The 23072-nt window shown below is 38.9% G+C and overlaps 1 protein-coding gene across 2 annotated transcripts in view; it reads left to right on the top strand.

The window, feature by feature from the left end:
• LOC146000272 (adipocyte plasma membrane-associated protein Hemomucin-like) overlaps nucleotides 1-14875 on the top strand; it is a 57752-nt gene extending 42877 nt beyond the window's left edge. For both annotated transcript variants that reach the window (XM_083137745.1, XM_083137746.1), the window contains exons 4-8: nucleotides 4759-4875; nucleotides 6809-6977; nucleotides 10296-10430; nucleotides 11411-11672; nucleotides 13537-14875. In XM_083137745.1, coding sequence (XP_082993871.1) covers nucleotides 4759-4875; nucleotides 6809-6977; nucleotides 10296-10430; nucleotides 11411-11672; nucleotides 13537-13956 — 1103 coding nt within the window. In that variant the 3' untranslated portion in view covers nucleotides 13957-14875. The remainder of the gene's footprint in view (nucleotides 1-4758; nucleotides 4876-6808; nucleotides 6978-10295; nucleotides 10431-11410; nucleotides 11673-13536) is intronic.
• The last annotated feature ends 8197 nt before the right edge of the window (nucleotides 14876-23072 follow it).

Below are 23072 nucleotides of genomic sequence, written 5' to 3'. Positions count from 1 at the left end.
CAGTGGATCCCGGGTTTGATACACGGTGGATGCACATAGTGGTTAGTATCCCACTTTAAACTGAAGGTCGAGTCCAGATTAGCATATCTGTGCACCAAACCAAAACTAAGAAAGAAATTGTCACAGTGTAAGAAAATTTCATGTTCAACCACATACGAAACACAAGGGAATAATATATTGCAGTTTGGAGTTCACATCTCTAGCATCTAACCAGCACAATTATGAATCGCAACATATCGTATCAGATCCATTTTTATTATACATGTATGATAATATAAGAGAAGTAGAGGAAAGAGAAAACCAAGCGAAACACGGACGCCTTCTCCAGAATTTCAAATCTCGTTACATAAGGTTCTGGGTTGGAGTCCCGAACAGGCATGACTTTCTTGTTCTTGCCCTTTTATCTGCTTCATTTCATCATAATTCATCGTTATGGTTTACCTGCAGGGGAAGAATACTGGCAATAATTGCCAATACAAAGCCAATGACAAACAGAACAACTCGATTACGGAGGTGCCAAGAAGAAACGAGACTTGACAGTTTCTCCGTCTCTCGGTTTGTCGAATTGAAAATTGCTCTCCCGTTCTCGGTCTCGATTAGTTAAATATAGAAATCGAAAATGTATGTGAATGAATATACATGTATTTTATATATTGGCGGTAATTCCCCCCCCCAGGCACACTTGGCCGTCAATGTTTGCCCCCCTTGCCCCCCCAGAACTCATTTCCATCCAAGGCAGGGGGGGACAATGCCCCCTGTCCCCTTGTGGTTGCGCCACTGGTTGCAAAGCATGCGGATGTAAAGAGTAGCATAAAAGTCATATAACGCTAGCCATAAACACATTATTTGCCTTAAAATGTTCTCTAACAATTAATAACATAAACAATGACATATACACAACACACACACACACACACAAACACACACCTGCACACAACGTATTAATTCTCCAAAAGGAAACTACAATTGAAAATCTACAATAATACAATTAAAAATGTTAAACATCGGGTCATTTTCATGCATGCAGCATATGCTTCGCTTCACGCTTGGTGTGGTTTGCCGGACAGCAGGATCACATGCGGATTTGGCCAGATTCCCCATTATGCTCTGCGCCACAGGAGGACAACGTTGAGATGGACCTAAGGGAAATCGGTAGGGATGGAAAAGAGTATATAGAACTTGCTCAAGATAGGGAAAGATGGAAGGACTGTGTTGCTGCAGCCATGAACCTTCGGGTTTAAGAAGACTAGGGAGTTAGTTAGCTCTGCGCCCCTGACGTCACATTGAATATCACCCATTAGAAAAAAAAAACACGAGCGTGTTATATATTTACGGTTCTAATGAAGGAAAGTAATAGCCTTATTTAAAAAAATACTTTTTAAGAACACGTTTATTGTAGGTATGTACTTATTTAATAACTACATAATGACATCAAATTTATAGTGATCTTTAGCTTAAATTAACACATGATTTCCAATATACTTATTATGTTATGCAGCAGTAATTTCAATTAATTCTTGTCAACAATAAATCGAACTCTTTTTAAAACAAGTAGCTACTCACCCGGTGGAGGCACATAGTGGTTCGGATGCCATTTTAATATGTAGGTGTAGTCCCGATCAGCATTTCTGTGCATATAGTGGACTTAAAAATAAACTGAAACAAACAAACAAACAAGTAACCACGCTTATGTAATCAGAAATAAGGTTTTGGCATTATCAATTTGGACGCCTCAGTTTGGCGATCCCCGAGGGCGTCGCCCCGGACAGTCTCCTGGCCCTTAAGCCGCCCCTGTCTTTTCCTCAGAATTACGTTCGGGTGGGCTGCACAGGTGGCTATGGGATTCTCTCCTTTTCTTTCTCTCGCTACCTTCCTCTGCTTCTATTCCTTATATTTTTATCTATATCCTTCTCCCCCCTCTCTCTCTCGCTCGCTTTCTTTCTATCTCTTCTCCATCTTTTTCTTTTTCACTCATCCTTTATTTCTTCCTTCCTTCCTTCGTTTATATTTATCTTGCATTTCTCTACGTCCTTCTTTCTACTATTTGTCTATATGTTTACCCTGCCTCCAGGTCAGGTCAACAGCGTTGTTGTTCTTATCATCATGTGCTAATTGTTAGGTACTTCATGTACAGTGGGATCCATGACTATTTTCATTCATTTTTCTCTATTTACTCATGGATTGCACTGTACGTGTGAATGTGTGTCGGTATGCGGCAGTGCCAGGTGTGATTAATTACTGCAAATGAATTTATTATGTCTTTTTTGTGGATGCTTACGCTCTCTGTATATCTAGCATGTAACTAACCTCTTTGCAGTGGCGTACGCAAGGGGGGGTTACCAGGTTTAAACCCCCCCCTGAGCTTTTGAAATATTATGGAAAATGTTGTAGAAAAAAATTTAAAATGGCTAATTTATCACAGTCAAAGATCTGCGACAGTAATAATAATAATAATTTGAATTATTATTCCCATGCAGCATGAAGAAAAACACAACATTCCAAACACAATCTAAGCGGACGCAAAGTTCAATTTTGCAATTTTTTTGCAACGTCGTGCAGTGACTCTCGCGAAAATTGTAAAAATTCCTTGCTTCGTCGCAGTGTGCCGACCTTATTGCAAACGTTCTTCCCGGTACTGATTTCACATCCCCTTGTGAACTCTCAAGTTATGCTGAGTCTACATCCACATCATTAAATAATGTTGAAGAAGTGCTTTGTGAATCACCTAGATGTGATAAATGTGTTGGAATGTCTATAAACTTACTTTTCAACGAAAACATAGACTCAGTGGAATTTAGCAACACGTATTCTCGCGCTTCATCATCATCCTGGGGGAGTTCCATAAATGTAAATTTCCCCGTGCATATAGCACCGTGCCATGAAGGCACACGTAGTGGTGTGGTGGGCCCCAAAGATTCTCGATCTAGAACTATTTTGCAGGTGATGTGATCAGCACCATGCTCCGGCAGCCTTCATCCCCCAGGGTTGCTCTCAGGTACCTATTGCTATGAGGCTGGGTGCGGAGACAAGGCTGGATAAATTCCAACCAATTCCGGGAATCGAACCCGGATATCCCACGAAGTTGTCAGACTAGACCAGCGCGGCTCCTTGAATGAGTTTCATATTTCGATTATTTCAATAAATCCAATATATTTGCTTCTTTTTATGGACAAATAACCGTTGACTAGACAATTATTTTGTAACAAAGAAACAAAAGAAATGTAATTTTGTTCTATTTCTTTCATAAATAGCAGCTGCATTAGTAGTAATTAGTAGTAGTAATGAAACTAATTAATTAATTAATTAATTATAAGAATTATTAATTATTATTATTAATTAATTAATTAATTAAAGTATAATAAAACAATGGTAATGTGAATTTGTAGAAAGTTTTCGAAATAACACCCCCCTTGATGCAATCCTGCGTACGCTACTGCCTCTTTGCATTATTATCTTAACACCCCAGCTAGTTAAGCTTGTAATGATGCGATCATTACTTGATCCTCTTTATTTTATATGTTTATTAATTAATTTAATTGGGTCGGTCGGTTTTTAGTTTCATGTGTTTCGATAATGTTGTGCATAGGCTATCTATGTATTCCTGTACGTCTGTATTCTTGGCCGTTGGGGTAGGTAGGTGTGTCGCTGGACAACTGACCAGCGGAAAGTTTTCAGTAATGGCTTAGGCTATTAGCGGGACCTATAAATAGGAAGGGCAGGGGAGCACTTGACTCATCTCACTCAACAGGTCGCTAGGTGCCGTGGCTTGCCGCGAGTTGATAGCTTCCTGGAGATGAGGCCTTGCTCGAAAAGGTTTTATTATCCAGTTGATCTCAGATGTTTGGCGGAGTACGGCGAGGTTAAGAGGTATCTTCTTCTCTAAGGAAGCGGCTGGGCGAGCATTCTTGTCCTTACTATGTGAACCGACGGGGATGTTATCTTTCTGTTTGCTCTTTTCACATTATTTCAATAGTACATTTCATGTGGGAAACCGGGTATACACGTACACATACCTTCAGCCACCTTTTTTGATACTGAACGGTTATTTTTTTTTATTTTTACTCGTGAAGTCAGTTGCTACACGAGTCTACACACTCTCTTCGGGAAGCGGGGACAGGGCACACTGAAAGGGGATTTTTTGTTAATATCGGCCAAGTTTTAACTTATGTAAATAAGATATGAATAAACCAGTATATATCAAAAGAGAAATGGACGTTAAGTTATAATTTGAAGAAATACCTGTTTATTGCCAATACAGCCACAGAACTTCAGATACAGTATGTTTTGAACCTATGGACAAGGTTTTTAAATGTATGGGTGTGCATGTTGAAGGCGCGAGCAGGGAAGCGCTTAAAAAACACAATTTATACCTCTACAAGCTCATGGACAAAACGTTGCGTTCTGTAGCTTTGAACCACAGAATGGTTAAACTGCTCCATTCCATTGATAAAACTTGAATAGTAGAAATAATAATGATAATAATGGTTATTATTGCACAATAATAACTATTAAAACTAATAAAATAAATCAATTTTATTCCTAAATAACTAAAATACCTGCATCAATTTTATTCTCTTCAAGTACGGTCTTGCACCTTTCGGACAAGGACTCTGTCGGACAATCAAGCAAACCAAAGCCACGTTGCAAAGGCAACCTCGCTTAGCGTTCGCCAAAGTTTGGGTGAAATGTCCACGACTAGGACCGAACGTATAACACACGCAGGTCCTGGAAAGTAATTATCATATTAATCTATTTCAGAGGATGCTTCGGAAGGTTGGACGTGCGGGCGACCAATGGGAATGAGGTTCCACACAGATGGCCTACTCTACGTCACAGATGCCTACTACGGTCTCTATAAGGTGAATGTGGACACAGGTAGGTTCATGCTCATACGAGGAAATTCATACAACAGTGTTCGATTCTTAAAGAATCCTCTCTTACCGCACTGAAGAACAACTTGAACGAACGTTGGATGACGGACAAAGCAAGCGGCTTTTCCCGATAAACATAACCTAGAAAGCCCTTAGTTTCGACGCTACAAGCACTTAAAATCTATCCTGCGTACGTGTAGGATAGTTTATTTTAATGATATGAACTTGATTTTAAGGTCAATTATGCGCAGATAGGCTAGTCGGGGTTGGAACTACAATTTAAAGTGGGGTCCGAACCACTATGCGCTTCCATCAGGTATCAAACCAGGGGAGGGTCTTAATTGCATGGCAACAAGGGGATGTCAAGAAGGTCCATGGATTCTACTAACGTCCACTGTTACGGAGACGGCTTTAAAACAATGGCGTGGGGGTCTTACCCAATGGTCTTACCAATGTAATAAGAATGATACTTCACGGTGAAGGATACACTATGACAGAAAGGAATGGGGATAGGGGAATAAACAGGGAAAGTCACAGGGACAGGGAGAGACAGAGAGACGAAAAGAGATGTATAGACAGGATAAAAAGACTATGGTATAGAGAAAAGAAGGAGATAGGTGGATGCATTTGTTAATAATTGATAAGATTTTAACACGTTCTTTCCCATTGCACTGATATTTATTGTTATTAATTATCTTTTCTCTTGTGCAAATGTTTATTGTTCTTTAATCTCAATTTCTGTAATTTACCTATCACTGATAATGTCAGGATAGTGACTAACCTGTATATTCTTATCTTGTAAGGGCTGTTACCATGGCAATTACGAGTGTCTTTTATCTTGACTTGGAAGTTCGGGCTCGGTTTTTGGAATAGAGTGATCAAGTTGAATTATAAGAAGTTTAATTTCTTTGAGTGACATGGATTATATGTTAGGCATATAAGTATTTAGTTTGCTAAGAAGTAAAATAGACTTCCTTTTTCTTAGTGCAAACTTAACTTTGATTTTTATTTGACGAACTAACATAGATATTATCCCATACCCTGAGAGGCATCACGCGAATGCTTTCGAGTCTTTCATGTCAACTGATTATTTGCTCTTTTAGTTAAATCATGTTCTTTTGACCAAAGAACGTGTCAATTTATTAAATGAGAATGAAGACTCAAATAGCGTTCCAAGGAGTACTTTGTTCAAAAGAAGTTGAGAAACACTAGTATACGGAACACACGAGAAAATTTTATGATATATGCGAGAGAGATAATGATACACTAATGTGGAAAGCATAGAAAGATATGGAATAAACTGAATGCGATGAAATGGAAATGCGATGTTGATGCTACTGAAAGGATTGTTAGTTGCAACTGGCTACCCTGGCTTCATCTTACATTCCGTTGATGTATCAGTATTTGGACTACTAATTCAGCGGTATATGCTGCTGTTTCCAGGTGCAACGAAATTTACAGTTCAAAACAAGATTTCAGGGGAAATTTTTATGCGATTGTATGGTTAGTAACTTGTAACTTAGTAACTTGGGTACATACTGCTTCCACCAATATTATATGCCACTAAAGGTATTTTTTACGTCACCATAAAAATTCATATTGCAAATAATTTGGTCGTAAATCGCAGACTAACGTCACCAGTCATAAAATTACTAATTATGAACCTGTGAATTTTTTTTATTACTTTATTTCTTCCGAAATAGGCAGATTTTTCTAACGAGTCTAACTGAGTCATTATTTAATTTACAGAATTTCCTACACAGAGTAAACTGAAAATCAAAACTATTACAAACAATCTCAATGAACGAAGCTTTTTATTAATATCTCTAACAGTTTTCATTGTATTCGCAATCAAAACTAGAGTTACTTGACTTTCGAAGCACTCTGTATTAGTTTTAAAATTCTCATATTACTTCAGTTGTCATTTTTCCTTGCAGGCAATGTCACGTTGCTTGTGTCCATTTTCAATGTGATTGGTGGATCGAGGTCGAGGCTGGCAAATGACATCGACATTGCGAGCGATGGGATGGTCTATTGGTCGGACGCCAGCACACGTGCGCCTGTAGAAGACGTCATGATTGAATTCATGTCCGAACCTAGCGGCAGGTGAATTTTTTTGCCTTTCTCATATTGATGTTCAGATCAGTGACTGTCAGGGAAAAAAAAAAAAACTATTTAAATTCATATCACAATCTATTGACTTCTGTCCTTTCACAAATACAGGGTGTGCCCCAAAAAATGTATACACATTTGAATGATAACGTCAGTCTTATTAAAATACAGTTCATTTTCAAATTTTAAAATAATCTACAGACATAAAACATTTTCTTTGTCAAATGCCTATTTTCAAACGATCCCGAAGCAATGGAATCGCAAACATCAAGAAGCATTTCTTTCGGTTTTTGGGCACATTTTCGTTCAATGGCTGCCTTCGACTCTTGCAGGTTTTGTACCGTAAACTTTATCTCTTATGCATCCCTTCACAAGTGGCGTGAGGTCTGGTGAACACCCCTCGCAAAACTTCACTCTGCGGTTCAGATCATCTGCGCTGAGAACATGGACTCTTCCAATGCCAGTGCTTCAAAATGTAATGAATACTTGAATTTGATATTCCTGTTAACGTGTTTAAACATTTTTGTGGGACACCCTGTATTTAGGTATGAATTTGAGAAAAAATACTTTATTTCCAGATCAATTGCGGTGACACTGTCACCAAACGCAGGAGGTTGTTGACTGACATTTTAATAAATTTTATAACAGTCCAAGTCACTGGCGTACACAGAGAGGCAGCTGGTGGGGCTACGGCCCCTCCGAAATTTTGGGAAAATCAACATTTTCACATATGAGCAGTGAAGAACTCAGGTAAAAACCAAGTGGTAAATACCTCCCCCCCTTAAAATGCCCCCGATTGCCATCTCTGAGAGTAGAAAAATTATGAAATAACTATCTTGCCATGTATTTCGCCCCCCTAGAAAACAAGTATTTACTATATACGTTCAATTCCAGCCCCTCCCGAAAAAATATTCCGGCGTACGCCAGTGGTCCAAGTATAACAAGGTATATGACAGTTGTGTTTCTTGATTTCATGTTGGTTCACTAGATGTCACTTATACTAGCCTGAAATCAAGAAACACAAATGGGCAATATTTGTCATATACTTTGTTATAGTTGGACTGTCACAAAATTTATTAGCACGTTAGTCAACAACCTCCTGTAAATGGTGCCAGTGAGTCTCCGAAATCGATAAGGAAATACAGTAATTCTTCGCCAAAGTCACACGAAATTATCATGTATACTTCTGTAAGAAGTATTACAAACCAAGCATTACCATGAAACAATGCCATAGGTTGACGACTTTGCTAGTTTAGTTTACACAGTTGTGTTTTTGATTTCTGGAAGGGTCTCAAATGTCCACATCCCGTACACATGGTACAGTGGGATCCATGAGTATTACCGTGCAAATTGTCCATGACTATCTTCATTAATTTTTCTCTGACATCCTATGTGTTCTTAAGCGATGGATTTTTATGTATACTGGTGCAGAAGTTGTCAACAGCTTGTTTTGAGTTTTATTTTAATTCTTGAAGCTCTCACTGGGTCAAATAAAGTGCACGAACATGTTGATGGACAGTTTGCACGGTAATACTCATGAATCCCACTATACAACCTAGAAAATTGTATTATTGCAGGCTAGCGAGGCTCCGGCGCCTGTACAAAGTATAATCCTCTGTCGAGTTTGTGCTTTGTGTTCTATCCATGTGTTTCTGAGATTCTAACCTTAATCAATTTAATCTAATCACCATTCGTCCTCATCGTTGCGATTAGCCTAAAGGGGAAGAAAAAGTTCATAAAGTAATAGAAATTAAAATAAAAAACCCTTAAACATTTCTTGTTTTGGATAGTGAATCTAGATAAGAATGATCCTCGAAATCGTAAACTTTGGATTAGATTCGTTTTGTGTTATCTTACGTCGCTTTTCTGCCAGTTTTGGCAAATTGCAACGACCGCGACAATGATGATGAATGTTGATGATGACGGGAGAAACACACCGAACACCAACTCAACAGAAAAACATAGTGGATGTGGGTCCAGACACCAGAGTCTCGTTTGTCGGCAAAAATGTAATGCCTTGGGTCAGGCACGTATCTAGAATATTTAGGGAGGGGTTCGACCAAGTTTCTTAATAATAATAGTAATTGTTATTATTTAAATTGGAATAACTATACCTAATTAAATTAAAATTATATTAATTACTATGTAAATTAATTTTGTATTATTATTACATGCATAGGTACGAAGATGTAAAAGAATGGAGATATAACAGCACTTATATACATTTTGAAGCTTACGTGTAGTTAAGATAGCCAAAATGTGTATAAAAACAACTGTCCTGGAAATGAAATTAATGTCAAACAGGTAAAGAATATAATATTTATTGAGTAACAAAAAAGGAATTAGATCCAATTGAAGAAAAGCAAAGGTCCTGATTAATATTTTATGGATATTATCACAAGTAATAGTGTGCATAAATCTTTAGTAATGTCCTTCAAAGCCGTACCATCCCAATTCCTTGCTTCCTCCAATAAGTTCGGCGGAAATAAATGACCATCCATTATATTAACTCGTATCACAAATGCAAATACGTCCGTGCCTAGGGTGTACTATGTGGAAGATTTATTGATTTCTAATGCCTTTTCCTAGAAGATCATCCTTTACATCTTTAGCATGCAGTTAAGACCTAATTGACACTTTCTGTCAGTGGAACTTATACGACAACATATCCTGTTGCATTGTAAAGCCGGTTTTAGACGAAAGCATTTCCTTTAACATTTTTGCTAGCATAAATGCTATGAAAATGATTGCAAAAATCTTATAGCAAATAGCACTTTACACGAAAGCATGGAACATTTCGGTTAGCTGTTGAGATTACATTGTATGATACATACAGCACGATAGGCACATCGAGTTACACCATATATGGCCAGTGCGCGGTGTTTACAATTGAAAAAAACTAAAATATTCTTCCATGCGTGTACAGTAAACGTTGTAAAGTATATATTTAATCAGCGCCATGCTTCTCTACCTAAAACCATTTAATACGAAGCGTAATTCCTCTCGGTTGAATAATTATCGTGTTTTAAAAATGTGAAGTGATACGTTGTTTACATCTCACGCGGCCGCCATTACAACTGCACTCGTGACCTAGAGGTCGCTTCTGATTGGTTATGCTACGAAAAATGCTACGGAAATAGGACGGGACCTATCCTTGAGAAATGCCATGAAATATGCCATGGCCTCTGAAATGCCATAAGATTTCTCACTTTACACGGTAGCATTTTGGAAATGGCACAAATGTTAAGAAAAATGCTAAGGAAAATGCTTTCGTCTAAAGCGGACTTAACTGTGGCGTTCTCGTTGCTCCAGACTCCTCAGCTACAACCCAGTGACGAAGTTGTCGAAGGCTCTGATAGCCCCAGTGCAGTGCGCCAGCGGGGTTCAGCTGTCGCCAGAAGAGGACTTCGTGCTGGTTTCGGAGGGAGGCAAGGACAGGATATTGAGGTAAGCGAAAGTGTGCATCTAACTCTTGGCATGTATATCAAGGGCGTACTCAGTTCAAAGGTAGTTATTTCAATTATCACTTTTAGGCATCATGGTACCGAGAGGAGACCGAGGCGATCTTGTAACCAGACGCTTCGAGACTTGTCGAGTCGAGTCCAAAAACGAGACAGACCTCTTTGAAATCGAGACCACCCCGCGATTAGTGTCGTGGTCTCGAAAGAGACTTTGGTATGATATTTGAAATATATACCTAAACCGAATATACTTTGCGGTTATTTCAGGCTCACTATGTGCATATAAACCTGATTTTAAGGGTGTCTCAAAAAGATGAGACATTTTGGAACGGTGGTGTAGAAAGGAAAAAAAGTAGTTGCAAGAGATGTATTCATTGAAATGAATAGTGTACATGATGTAATTACATATTTACATACCGCTGAAGAGATGGATAGGTTTATGATTTGAATATGTCGATCTTTTCTCTAAGCAAACATTTCTGCAGTCATCGAGGGACATCCTGCAAAGCTCGACGTAACATGTCCATAGGAATCTGGGCAATTTCTTCACAGATCCTTTCGACTCGATCTGCTACAACTGAAGAATCGCTCAGATTGCTGCGGACATGTTACTTCGAGTTATGCAGGATGACGCAGCAATGGTTGCTTATAAAAATTCATCTTCTTGACGTCACATTCAAATCACAAATGCATGGGTGAATCACTAAGTGGATGGAAAGATTTGACTTGATTTACTTGGTAAATTTTACTTCGCTTTTCTGCCACCCTTGGTTTATCTCGAAGATGAGAATGGGTGATGATATGATGAAATTGATGAGGGAACACACAAAGAACACCCAGACCGGGATTCGAACCCTGGGCCCAGATGGAAAGACAACAGTTATAACAGAAGCTGGACCTGATCCGTGCTCAGCGTTTTGAGCTCGCTATCTTGCCGTCGTTCTTATTTTTCATTCATATTTTTAGGTACTACTTGAAGGGGCCGAAGCGAGGAACCTGGGACATATTCATAGAAGGACTTCCGGGAGTTCCTGACAAGATTCGATCCAACGGCCGCGGAGGGTTCATGGTGAATCTAGTCGTCAAACACCCGAGCTTCTTGAATTGGCTCCGCCTGCACACTGTCCCCAGGCGAGTTGCCACGAGGTTCCTCTACCTACTGGAATACCTATTCGAGTGCGTACACCATCGAATCCCTAATGTGATTTCAAGGAAGGTCATGTACATGGTAAGTGAGGTTCAGGTTGTTGTTCTCTGTACGGCGAGAAAGGGATTTAAAAAAAGTCCCACTTCAGTTTTCTTAGCGCTGTCAGCGTTATTTCTGCACTGTAGGTAAGGAAACAAAGAGAATCCTTTTGTTTCTATTGCTTGGAACGGAATTCTTGCTTAACTTTTCGGTGAAGACTGTCTAACACTATGTCGGTACGGTTTCTTATACCTTGTCCCAGCTAACTGTAGAGCAGAGCCGCGCATATCGGCAGAGGAGGAGGAGGAAAATCGAGTGGTGAAAGCGCAGCGTTGCCAACCGTACGTTCCTGACCGTACATGTACGAATGTACGGTACAGACCTTAGTCCGTACGCTAAATGCACGGCTTGTCAACATTTGCTCTTGCAGTTTTATCCCTAATATTTCCCTAAGAAATTCTTAAACCAATCGTACGGACCTGGAGACAAAAATACGGTCCGTTTGACATGTGCGTTCGGTATTATCCTTTTCAAAAGTTTGCAACGCTGCATACTGAAGGGGGAAATCGTGAAAACTCCTCTCGCCCATTACACAATCCCGTTTCTCTCACTGTTCATTGGTGGAGCCATCTCGTGTCACTACTTGCGCAGAGACTTGTTCTCGTTCGCCTGGTCTACAGTTAGCTGGTACGGATAATAGTCAGTAAGGTACTCAAGCTACAGTATATCATTTTAAGATGGTGATGAATTCTCGCAGCACTGTCCACACGATATCTTTCTTCTCCAAACGTTCTCGCGCAACTAAACAATCTTTCCTGGGACACGTATTTTAATTTACACTGGGTAACAGTTTCCATCGCTCGCTGCATAACACTAGACAGTTACCTCCCTCTATCCAACATCATAAGTATTGTAGTAACGATGACAAACTGAAACTGGAACATGTCCTTACATATGCAGTATGCGTCTATCCATTCATGTTTCAGAGCAAGTAACTGAATTTTCGTTCATATTCGAACATCCCTCGTATATCAGTGATTCTCCGAGAGGGTAGGGGACAATATAATTACTTACGAGAGCCCTAAAAGCTAAGGAGCGCAAAAGTACATTTAAGTTAATCGATTTTACTTTGCACAGCGAGTTCGTTTTCAGATTAATCGTCTGCTTTGTTTCAATTCTCGATCTTCATATAACCCAAAACAATTCTGTATGTGGTGACGCAACTTTGAACTTGGCTTTAGTAGAGTGGGATTCATAAATATTACCAGACAAAATGTCCATCACCATGTTCATTTACTTTGTTTTATGCAACGTGCGCTTCAAGATTTGAAACGAGCTACCAACGAGGTAGTGGGTTTCGATTATGTGTAATTTTTATCAGTGGCGGCGATTGGGTTTCAAAACTGGGGAGCAAGGCATAGTTACTTTCCCTTGGTAGATAAGGTTTAACATAGTGCAGGGGCAAAAGTGGCAAAAAGTGGGGTCAACTGCCCCCCCCCCCCCTAATCGCAGTCACCGATTTTTATTATTTAATTCATTAATTATGTACGTGGGCGTCCGGGGTTGGGAGCAAATGGGGCCAACTCTAACTCACAAATACATATCAATTTAGAATTATACAATGCACATATGTAATTTCATTGCAGTCGCAGTATACGTTAATTATAATTGAAAGGAATAATTGGCACAGGAAAGTCACGGGAACGACAGGATTGAAAATTGAGCAGTGTTTTATGGGAGGTTAGCACCGTTTTAAAAATAACTTTCGCTTTCACAGACCTGATTACATTACATGATTATGTATGTATGTTGCGGTAATTTGTTCTGTCATTCTCTAATAAACATCATTCATGGAACACCATGTATTTTAACAACATTAATTATCCAGTATTATTTTTCGTTTCAGATTGGAAATTTGGAGTACATGACACCGTTTCTATCAGGGTCTGCCTTAGTGTTGGAGCTCGACCTTCACGGGAACATCACAAATACATTCTACAGTGGCGATGGGAGCGCTTTTATGATAAGCGAGCTAGCAGTCGCGGGTGATTATGGGTACATGGCGTCGCCAGTGAATTCATACCTTGGCAAAGTTAAATTAAAGCCAGATATGAAAAAGCTATTTGGAAGTAGAATGAACAGTGTGCGTTCTTCAGAAACTACCACTGGTGGCAGCACCATCACTGGATTAGATAGCACGAACAATAAACGAATAGAGAAGAATAACAAGAAAGAGGAAGACCATATAGAAGAGAGCGAAAACGGAACTTCATATGCACCAACTACTGTGACAACCACCGAAAACATTTCAACACTTCAATTGTAACAGTTATTTTACATAATGTCACGAGATCGAGAAAAATTTAAACCATATACATGTTCTTTTAAAGCATTCTTTTTCTTCTATTTATTACTGATTGTCGTTCTCTGGAACTGCTTTGAACAGAAGTTACTGCCAGTGTGAACACTCCGATTATTTCTACGTCAATATGAAATTGAATTAACTAGTCAGCAAGAAAATATTTGAGTTGTGATTTTATTGCAAGACTGTGTGGTGTTTTACGCAGTTTTACTCCTGTTATTTTTTTTTGCTCGTAGTCCTCGAAAGGGAGGGGGATTGGGGGTGGGTATACTATCCCCCAGTTAGGATAATTTTCGCAAAGCATCCCCACAAATATAGACCTACTGCATTGTCGTCATGTTGATCCATACAAGTATACCTCCTCCTATTCCCAAACTCGACCAAGCACCCCCCTCCTCCCCAACTTGGAATTTCCACTTCGCAGTTTTCATATTGTACTAACATTATCTTGAGATGGGCCTCCACGATGCCGTAGTGGTAACTCCTCCGTCACATTGTAATTAAGGGGTCCTGAGTTTGATACCCGTTGGAGCACGTACTGGTTCTGATTAAACTTTAACTTCAGTCTCGATTAGCCTGTTTATGCATAAAGTAGACTAGAAACTTTGACATCTTGAGATCTACAAATTAACAGTTGGACAGGATTGTGGTCAATTTTAGGGGACATAAAAATCACTTTAAAGGATCTTTTATAGCCACTATACTTGCATCTCTCTCTCTCTCTCTCTCTCACACACACACACACACATACGCAAATAAATGTATGTATTTGTACACACGTGTGTGTATATTAAAATTCCCATTAGAAAACATAATTACCTCTGATATTTTTGAAATGTTATAAAAATAAATATATCACAGCATTTACTGTGTTTTACTTGTGTTTCTGAGATGTTTAATTTTTATATTATATACCAAAAACAAGAAGAAAGTACTGTGATTAATATTTGATACTCGTAACAAATCGTGTTGGTACATAACTACAAAGCACAAGCCATGATTTTTTGAATGAAATGATTAGGGGCTTTCATTAAAATGGAACCTTAATTGCAGATTATCTATGATTCATTTTCTCTTTTTGCTCTTTAGACCCCTATCAACCTTGCTCATAACAAACACGGTATCTTTATCACTTTAATGTCACCTCACGATATAACAATAACATTTCAATTACCATAGTGGAAGACAGAAAAAAAATCGGGGGCATCTGTCCTTAGGTCGTTATAAGATCCACTGAGGGAAAGGAACTGTACAGTAAGATCCATGAGTATTACAGTGCAAATTGCCCATCACTATGTTCGTGCACTTTATTTGACCCAATAAAAGCTTCAAAAATTATAAGAGAACGCAAAACATGCTGTTGACAACTTCTGGAGCAGCATACATAAAAATCCATCGCTTAAAAACACATGGGATGTAAGAGAAAAATTAATGAAAATAGTCATGGACAATTTGCACGGTAATACTCATGGATTCCACTGTACGTAGCACTGCTAAAGAAATTGAGGCGATAAAATGTACCCATTGGCAGGTATTGTTTTTACACAAGAACTAATACTCTGTTTCAAATGCATGTAAATAACATGGATGTTTATGATTTTTCTAAGATAAAAATATTCTAGTTCAGTTAATACATCGATATTTTAAGATTACTTGTAACATATTTGCACAATTTCGAGGTTGGGTCTTGGTCACCCTTTGTCATCCTAAAATCCCCCCCCCTCCCAGGGGCGTGCTGTGACCTTTCGTGATAGGCAAGCGATGGGTTAATTTTTCGTTTCGGTTAATTATAACAATTTTAAATATAATATAGGCTTACACCAGTGGCGTAGCATGGACATTTCGGGTGGGAACGCCAAGTCCGAAGAAAGAGTCGGCCCTTTCTAGCTTAATAATTTACTTATGGTATTAGTCGCCACAGGTATTATTTGCTTGAAGTAAGCTGTGTTTTCAATAAAACATCATCATTGCATGTTTTAGCTAGAAAATTAGATGCCTCACTATGCCACAGATGTTTTGAACTCTGGTGTTCTATACCTTTTTTTTTATATCTTTCTGCATGACGCAAGTCATTAAAAACCTACCTGAATCACAAGCGCCTCTGCACAACAGTAGACGTCATTGTTGCGGGCGATCCAACTACTGATTGATTTGGTTTATTTTACTTCGCTTTTCTACCACTTTTGGTTAATTGCGAATATGAATATGAGTGATGATATTGATGAAGGTACACTGACAAAGAACACCCGTGCTCACGCCAGAATTCGAACCAGGGACCTCTGTCGTCTTGGCGCACTGTGAAAAGCAGAGTGGATGATCCAAATATCGTACACTCTACTGACGTAACAGTGCCGGTTAGTAATTCAGACCACTGTTTATTACATCTTGAGAATGCTGATAAACATTTTAAAATAATTTTCTCCAGAGACCATTCGATGTTAAGAGTTTTCAAATGAATGCTAAACATTTCCATTCACATAATATTAAGTAGTTAGATAATAACGAAAAAATACAATAAAAAAATAATAGTTTTGCGGGTTAAGTGGTAGAGCAGCCACAGGCTGAATTTCTATCACGAGGACTTCACCAACTTATTTGACAAAAACTGTGTTGATCTTTTAGTTTCTAATACACATCGCTGTTCGTGCGATAAATTATACAATGCAGTGACCATTAAGAAGCAGTATATTTGAGATTGGTAAAGTTACGTCAGTCAATATTGCGTATTGTAGCATCACATAGCACGAGTTGCATGAGCGCGAAGAGCGAAGAACCGGGTAGGAATTCTGCCGCTGTCGTCTGCTTCAGAAGACAGGAAGGGTCACATGAACCAATCACGGTAGACCTCTCGTACGCTGGCGTAAGAGAGACCATTTAGGCACGTGCTGTAGAAATCGAAGCTTTCCCTCCAGAAAGGCAGCAAGGAATATAGAGTCCTGTACGCCGAACCTGCTCGGCGTCCGGCCGGGAAAGGCATTGAAAAGAGATGCTAGAACGAGTGTTGAGAGTGGAGCGTTGCAAGCGGATCGCGAAAAATAGCCATTATAATGCCATGAAGGTCAAACATATATGAAATTAGTCACGTTTTACTTTATAATCACAGCATTTAAGTATTTTTGAAATTTTAAATCTGGGAACGCCGGGCGTACGGGCGTACTATAACGCTACGCCACTGGCTTACACACATCCCCATTTACAATAATGTTCATAATAGTGAAGTATCGGGCTTGAGTGTGTGAAGTGCATACATACCGTAAAATCAAATCTTCGCTGCACGGTTTTTAAAGAAGAAAAACAGCCTCTCGATATAAACTTATAAATTCCAACCATGAAGAAAATTATGATTTACCTGATATTTGAGCGCAACTGTAAACTATATTACGTTCTTCTTTAACCCTGAAAATAAGAAACATCCCATTAGCATAAAGTTTCGATTTTAAATAAACGAGCGGGTTTCGGTTTCTTACTTGGTTAGAATTATGAATCATGACTAACAGGACGAAAGAGTGTTTAAGTAATATCATTCGCTCAATCGAATCTTAAGAGTTTCAATGCTTTTTTTTTCAGATCTAACTGTATATCAATTCTGAATTTTCCGAATGTCTTCAGTTGGATGCAAGCGCAGATGTGATTCTGGGAACGTTCATGTCTTTGCACTGCATTATAAAAATTGCTTAAGTCACTGTGGCCTGTATAGTTCCATGCTCCTAAATTTGTATTGAACAAAACACATGGCCAACAAAATAATGTGGTAAGATCATTGCTGCCACATAACCACATAATATTGTTGTACTGAGATGTTTTAAACTGCCTAATGAAAACTTTCCCATCTTTTTTAGTTTGTTTGGTTATCCATAGTTCAGGACACGGTCGCTCATGGTTCACAAGCTCCAACTTTGCACCATATGTTCTCGAACTGAATGGTTTTTGAAAAAAGGTCCCTAAGCAAGTCCTTACATGCACCACTGCAAATCGATGGCTCGTCTGGTATGTCAACCATGGCAGAAATTCTCAATGTAGAATCATAATTTTACACCAGGTACAAAAACACGACACAAAGAACAGAAAAACACAGCACAATATCACAGTAAAAAACAACTCTCATCCGCAGAATCCACACTTCTAAATTAACCTTCCTTTTCATTTCACCCTACCTGCAGTGTTACATACCCTCCATATTTCCGAGTAACTGACCACATGACGGATATGTTCAAGTACCGGCTGTGATTTCATTTCTTATAAATAGCATACGACTGGTGATCACTGGATAACTTCATCATGTAATTTGTTGATTACTATAGAGTTTCAAACATGAAAATCATACCGCGTTAGATGTTGCTACGGATGCACAGAAAATTCTGGAAGTTAGCAACACTTGAGGCCTGTGTATAGACGAATTCTTTCCAACACCCTTGCCAAAGACAGATGCGGGCTTGGTGTCGCTTGCCATCAGTATTTTCTCTTCGTGAACGGAGACGGACAATGACCATGCAAGAACTGCATAAATCACTCGGAAAGCGGGGAGAAAGGGGCAAACAGTCCTCTTCTTCTAATGCGGTCAGTCGTGCCGCATCTCCCAGCGTTGTCAAGGGTGTAGCCGGCTTATGTTTCAAGCCAATACAACAGGAAATAGAGGAAATGAAAATTATGCAACGTAAATATCTTATACTAAATAAATTCCATTCTAAAGTGTATAAAGGCATTGAAAAACACAAACTTAAGATATCAAAGTGCTTTAAAAACAACGCAGGCAGCGCTTGCCTCGCCTTTCTTTACCGCACGTTTCTGCCCCCTCCCCTCAATCCGCCACTGTTTATACTCTCACTTTAGTTCGAAAATTATGTATATGTTATACTTGTTCCTTATTTTATCAGAGAAGTTAGTACATCGAATGCGAAAAGCGCGTTTTAGAAGTGTTATTTTTAAAGATTATCTGGCAACTGTGATTCTCTTCGATGAGGCTTGATTTGAGGGCAGTTATGTGTGTAGAAGTGATATGTATTGATAAACTTATTTTGTGAAATGAATCAACTTCCTTTGTGTTAATGACTGCAACAATTATTCCGTGATTTACCTTACAATAAGAGATGTGTAAATAAAGTTTAAGTGGATAAAAGAAGAAAATGTTATGGGTTCACCAATGTGCGCCTGATCAAAATGTATCTTTCTTCTGTAGTGCTGTTCGTTTGTTAGTGAATTACGGCGTTTAGACAATCGTTACAACAGTCCAGAATTACCAGGTTAGTGAATTAAATAATACGTAATATCACATTGAAATTTTAAATTTCGTTTTATTAGGAGCAGTGGCGTGCACTAAGGAGTAGCTAGTCTAGCAGATTGATTTATTGATTATGCTGCTACTCCTTAGTGCACGCCACTGCTCCTAATGATAGGTCAATCAATCTCACACGCTAATTACTTTAAAATCACAATATGTATTGTCTTGTTAAAACCACAGTTCATATGCAACACTTTCTTTTCACGCGCTTCTCATGCTGGCCATATCTCGCTCTTCCTCCGCCTCACCAATTCCAGGCAGAAACGACCGCCAGAAGGGAAAGGGAAGATTCCTGCCTCTACCTTCCTTGCCCCCTCGTCCCTCTGCTGCAATGGTTGAAAGCACGTGCTTTCAGGTCCCATAGTCTATCTCCTATAGGACAGATAGGGGATTGGTTTCCCTTCGATTTCTTTGTAAATCCGCCAAAGAACTCAGGGGAAAATTGTCTGCAGTACTTATGTTCTCTGTATTTACACCACAACTTTTTTCACGTTGTACAATATGTATAATATGGGATGTAGTTTTATTATTTATGAAATTGAAACGTATTATGTGCAGACAATAATGCTATGCTTTCCTTTTTTCCAAATATGGAATATATAATGATTAAACAACAAATATTTGCTCAGGCTCCCTCTCGCTCTCGTTTTAGTAGTGTTTTATTTAAATATACTAATCTCTTGGCCTCCAATAAAAAAAACGGGTAAACTAAACAGTCGTAAATACGGACGTATTTATTTGGGCAAGAGATCGCGCATTCATATTGTTGTTGGTTTGGTTTATTTTACTTCGCTTTTCTGCCCCATTTGATTATCGCGAATATCAGAATGAGTGATGATGACGATATGATGAAATTGATGAAGGGACCGCACAAAGAACAACCCAGGCCGGGATTCGAACCCGTGATGAGCGCGCATTCTTGTTCCTATGTGTTGTACTCTGCATTGAATAATGAAATAATTCGGAATGAAAAATGTATCCCAGAGCTCAAAAAGCCAAATGAATATTGTTGTAAAGAATTGTCACTCTGTTGACAAGAAATGACGTCTCACGTATTTCTCTTTATGTACAACCTTTATTTACACCGCTGCCCTTCTCCGTATATACATTTTTTCCATTACAGATCCAATATCAACTGCTCCCGGTTGCCTTTTGCCCCATAACACAGAGAATTGCACTTCTCAGGACTTTTCTCTACGAGCGCACTATTTACCATAGCGCTAACCCGCCCCCGCAGTTTATCACGCAGGGGTCCCTAAACCTACGGCGCTCACTCTGTGTGTATTTCTATGCATCAATAAAAACGGCCTCACTGCATCTGGCCTTGTATCGAAGTATCTGCGAGCCTGGGATTCTGAGATATGAGAGAGCGTAACAAGTCGAACCGGTATTTATACCTCCGACAAACGACCCTCCCCCAACCGCCGGGGCAATGTCCTATTGTTACCTTTCAAAACGGGGAAGCCGTTGAGAAAACCCAACCGTTGGCTTCCCGTACTACCGAGCAAAAAAGCAACCTAGGCCAGAGGATTTACAAGGAATTACACTTTTCCATATATATTTCCCTTTTTGCAGCTGTGTGCGTAAAAGCCACACAGCAATATTATTGAAGAAACTACAAAAAAGTGTACAGTGGGATCCATGAGTATTACCCTGCAAATTGTCCATGACTATTTTTATTAATTTTTTTCTTACATCCTGTGTGTTTTTAAGCGATGCATTTTTATGTATGCTGGTGCAGAAGTTGTCAACAGCTTGTTTTGAGTTTTCTTTTAATTCTTGAAGCTCTTATTGGGTCAAATAAAGTGCACGAACATGGTGATGGACAATTTGCACGGTAATACTCATGGATCCCACTGTACTATGTTACCTGTTTATCTCCTCTAATATGTTGAATTTTTGCCACTTCCCATCACTTTTTCTAGCTGCATGGATTTAATTGCAATAAGTAGCTAATGATCTTAAGGACGTCATGAGGGACAATCGTAAACAGAGAACTCTAGACTCCTGATTTCACAGTGCCCTGCAGATGCACTGGGAGTTTTTTTTTTTTTTTTTAAAAAAAAAGCCTTGCTCATCCATCACTTTACCTAACTTCTGCCATGACGATGAACGTTGATTAAATGAAACAGGTAAAGAATGGATACAAAGGAAGCTCATGCACACGCCAGGGCTTGAGCCTGGATCCTTCAGTAAGGAGATCGTGAGATGAAGAAATTAGGGAAATCGAGCAATGCAAAATATTTGAAAAAAAAAAACAACAAAAAAAAACATGTTTCAAAAATCCAATTGAAAATTACCACTGAGGAAAAATGCAGTTTGTTTTACCGATACCTATGTATTTCCACTCAGCTTTGTTGTCGGCCTACATCCGTGGGTGAGTGTAAGTGGTCCCGGATCGGTACCCGGTGGCGGCACATATTGGTTCGGATCCCTCTAGAAACTGTAGGTTCAGTTCCGATTAGCCTTTCTGTGCCTAAAGTGGAATTAAAACACAAAATCGACAAACAAATCAACCAACAGCGCGCTACGACACCAGGAGTTTCGGGTTCGAACCCCGACCTGGACATAGATGTTATTTGTGTTTGTCCCTTCATTAATTTTATCGTATCATCTTCGCAATTAACCAAATGTGACAAAAAGCGACGCCAAGTAACAAAAATCAAATCATTGATTGATTGCCTGATTAGGTTTATTTTACTCCGCTTTTCACCACTTTTGGCTATTCGCGAAGATAATGCGATAAAATTGATGAAGGGACACACGCACACAAAAAACACCTAGGGCCAAGCCGAAATTCGAATCCGGGATCTCTGGCTTAGTAGTCAAATCAAATAATTTTTCATTTTCGAAAGGGGGTGGGAGTTTGTGTACTTTTGTTAAGTACCTATTCATCAGTTTGAAATATTTTCCTGTTTTTGATGTTCTTTTTTTAGGAATACCGGACCCTAAAGGGAGGAGGGGTATGACCTACACCAACCCCCCTTGGGCACGCCACTGATTGCTACTCCAAGTGTCGACGTCACCGCACGTCACTGATTAGGAACCATCAAGGAATGATGAATTTATCAGCCTTCAAATGTTCCATTCTTTCATAGTCTTTACCACAGAGTAGTCCAAACATTGCAGATTTCAACGATTAGCGTGTAACGTTGACATTTCGTTCATTTGAAGTCCATGTATTTATTTTTAACATTATAGCTATAAGCTGTAAAAAAAATACAATATATAAATATTAGATACAAGTCATGGGCGTCGCAAGAAATTTTTATAGGGGGTTAAGCCATTCATAAAGTAGAAGCAATAACAATAATTATTATTATTATCATGGTTATACAGTAATAACTAATATAATCTAATACAAGTAAACCACTTTCATTCCAAATTATTTATTATTATTATATAGTTGGGGAGACTTCCTACTTGATTCACCAGGTGAGTGAATATCGAGCACAGCTGTTTCTAATTATTTTTTACATTTCACACGTTAATGTAATTTATGATTCTACTGTGTTGTTATTAACTTTTGCATAGCTAATTCAAGAAAAAGGTTTAAATGTTGGGTAGAAATTTTAGTTTTTAATTTTAATATGTTTGTCTTGTTTTCTCTCTCTCTCTAGTTATGTTTCACTTTCTCCCTGTATAATTTCTTCCATTTCTCTGTTTTCTCGCTCTTTCTTTTTCTCCTTGCTGGCTGCTTCTAACTTTATTTCACTTTCTCTCCTTGTACCGGTGTTACCGCAGGTAACAGCAAAATGTAAAGAAATTATAAAGTTTTATTCTCAATAAAATAACAACATTG

The sequence above is a fragment of the Lepisma saccharinum genome, chromosome 16 (assembly GCF_977018435.1).
Source record: "Lepisma saccharinum chromosome 16, izLepSacc3.1, whole genome shotgun sequence".
NCBI lineage: Eukaryota > Metazoa > Arthropoda > Insecta > Zygentoma > Lepismatidae > Lepisma > Lepisma saccharinum.
The sequence above is the reverse complement of the archived record's forward strand: the minus strand, read 5'-3'. Positions and strand labels throughout refer to the sequence as shown.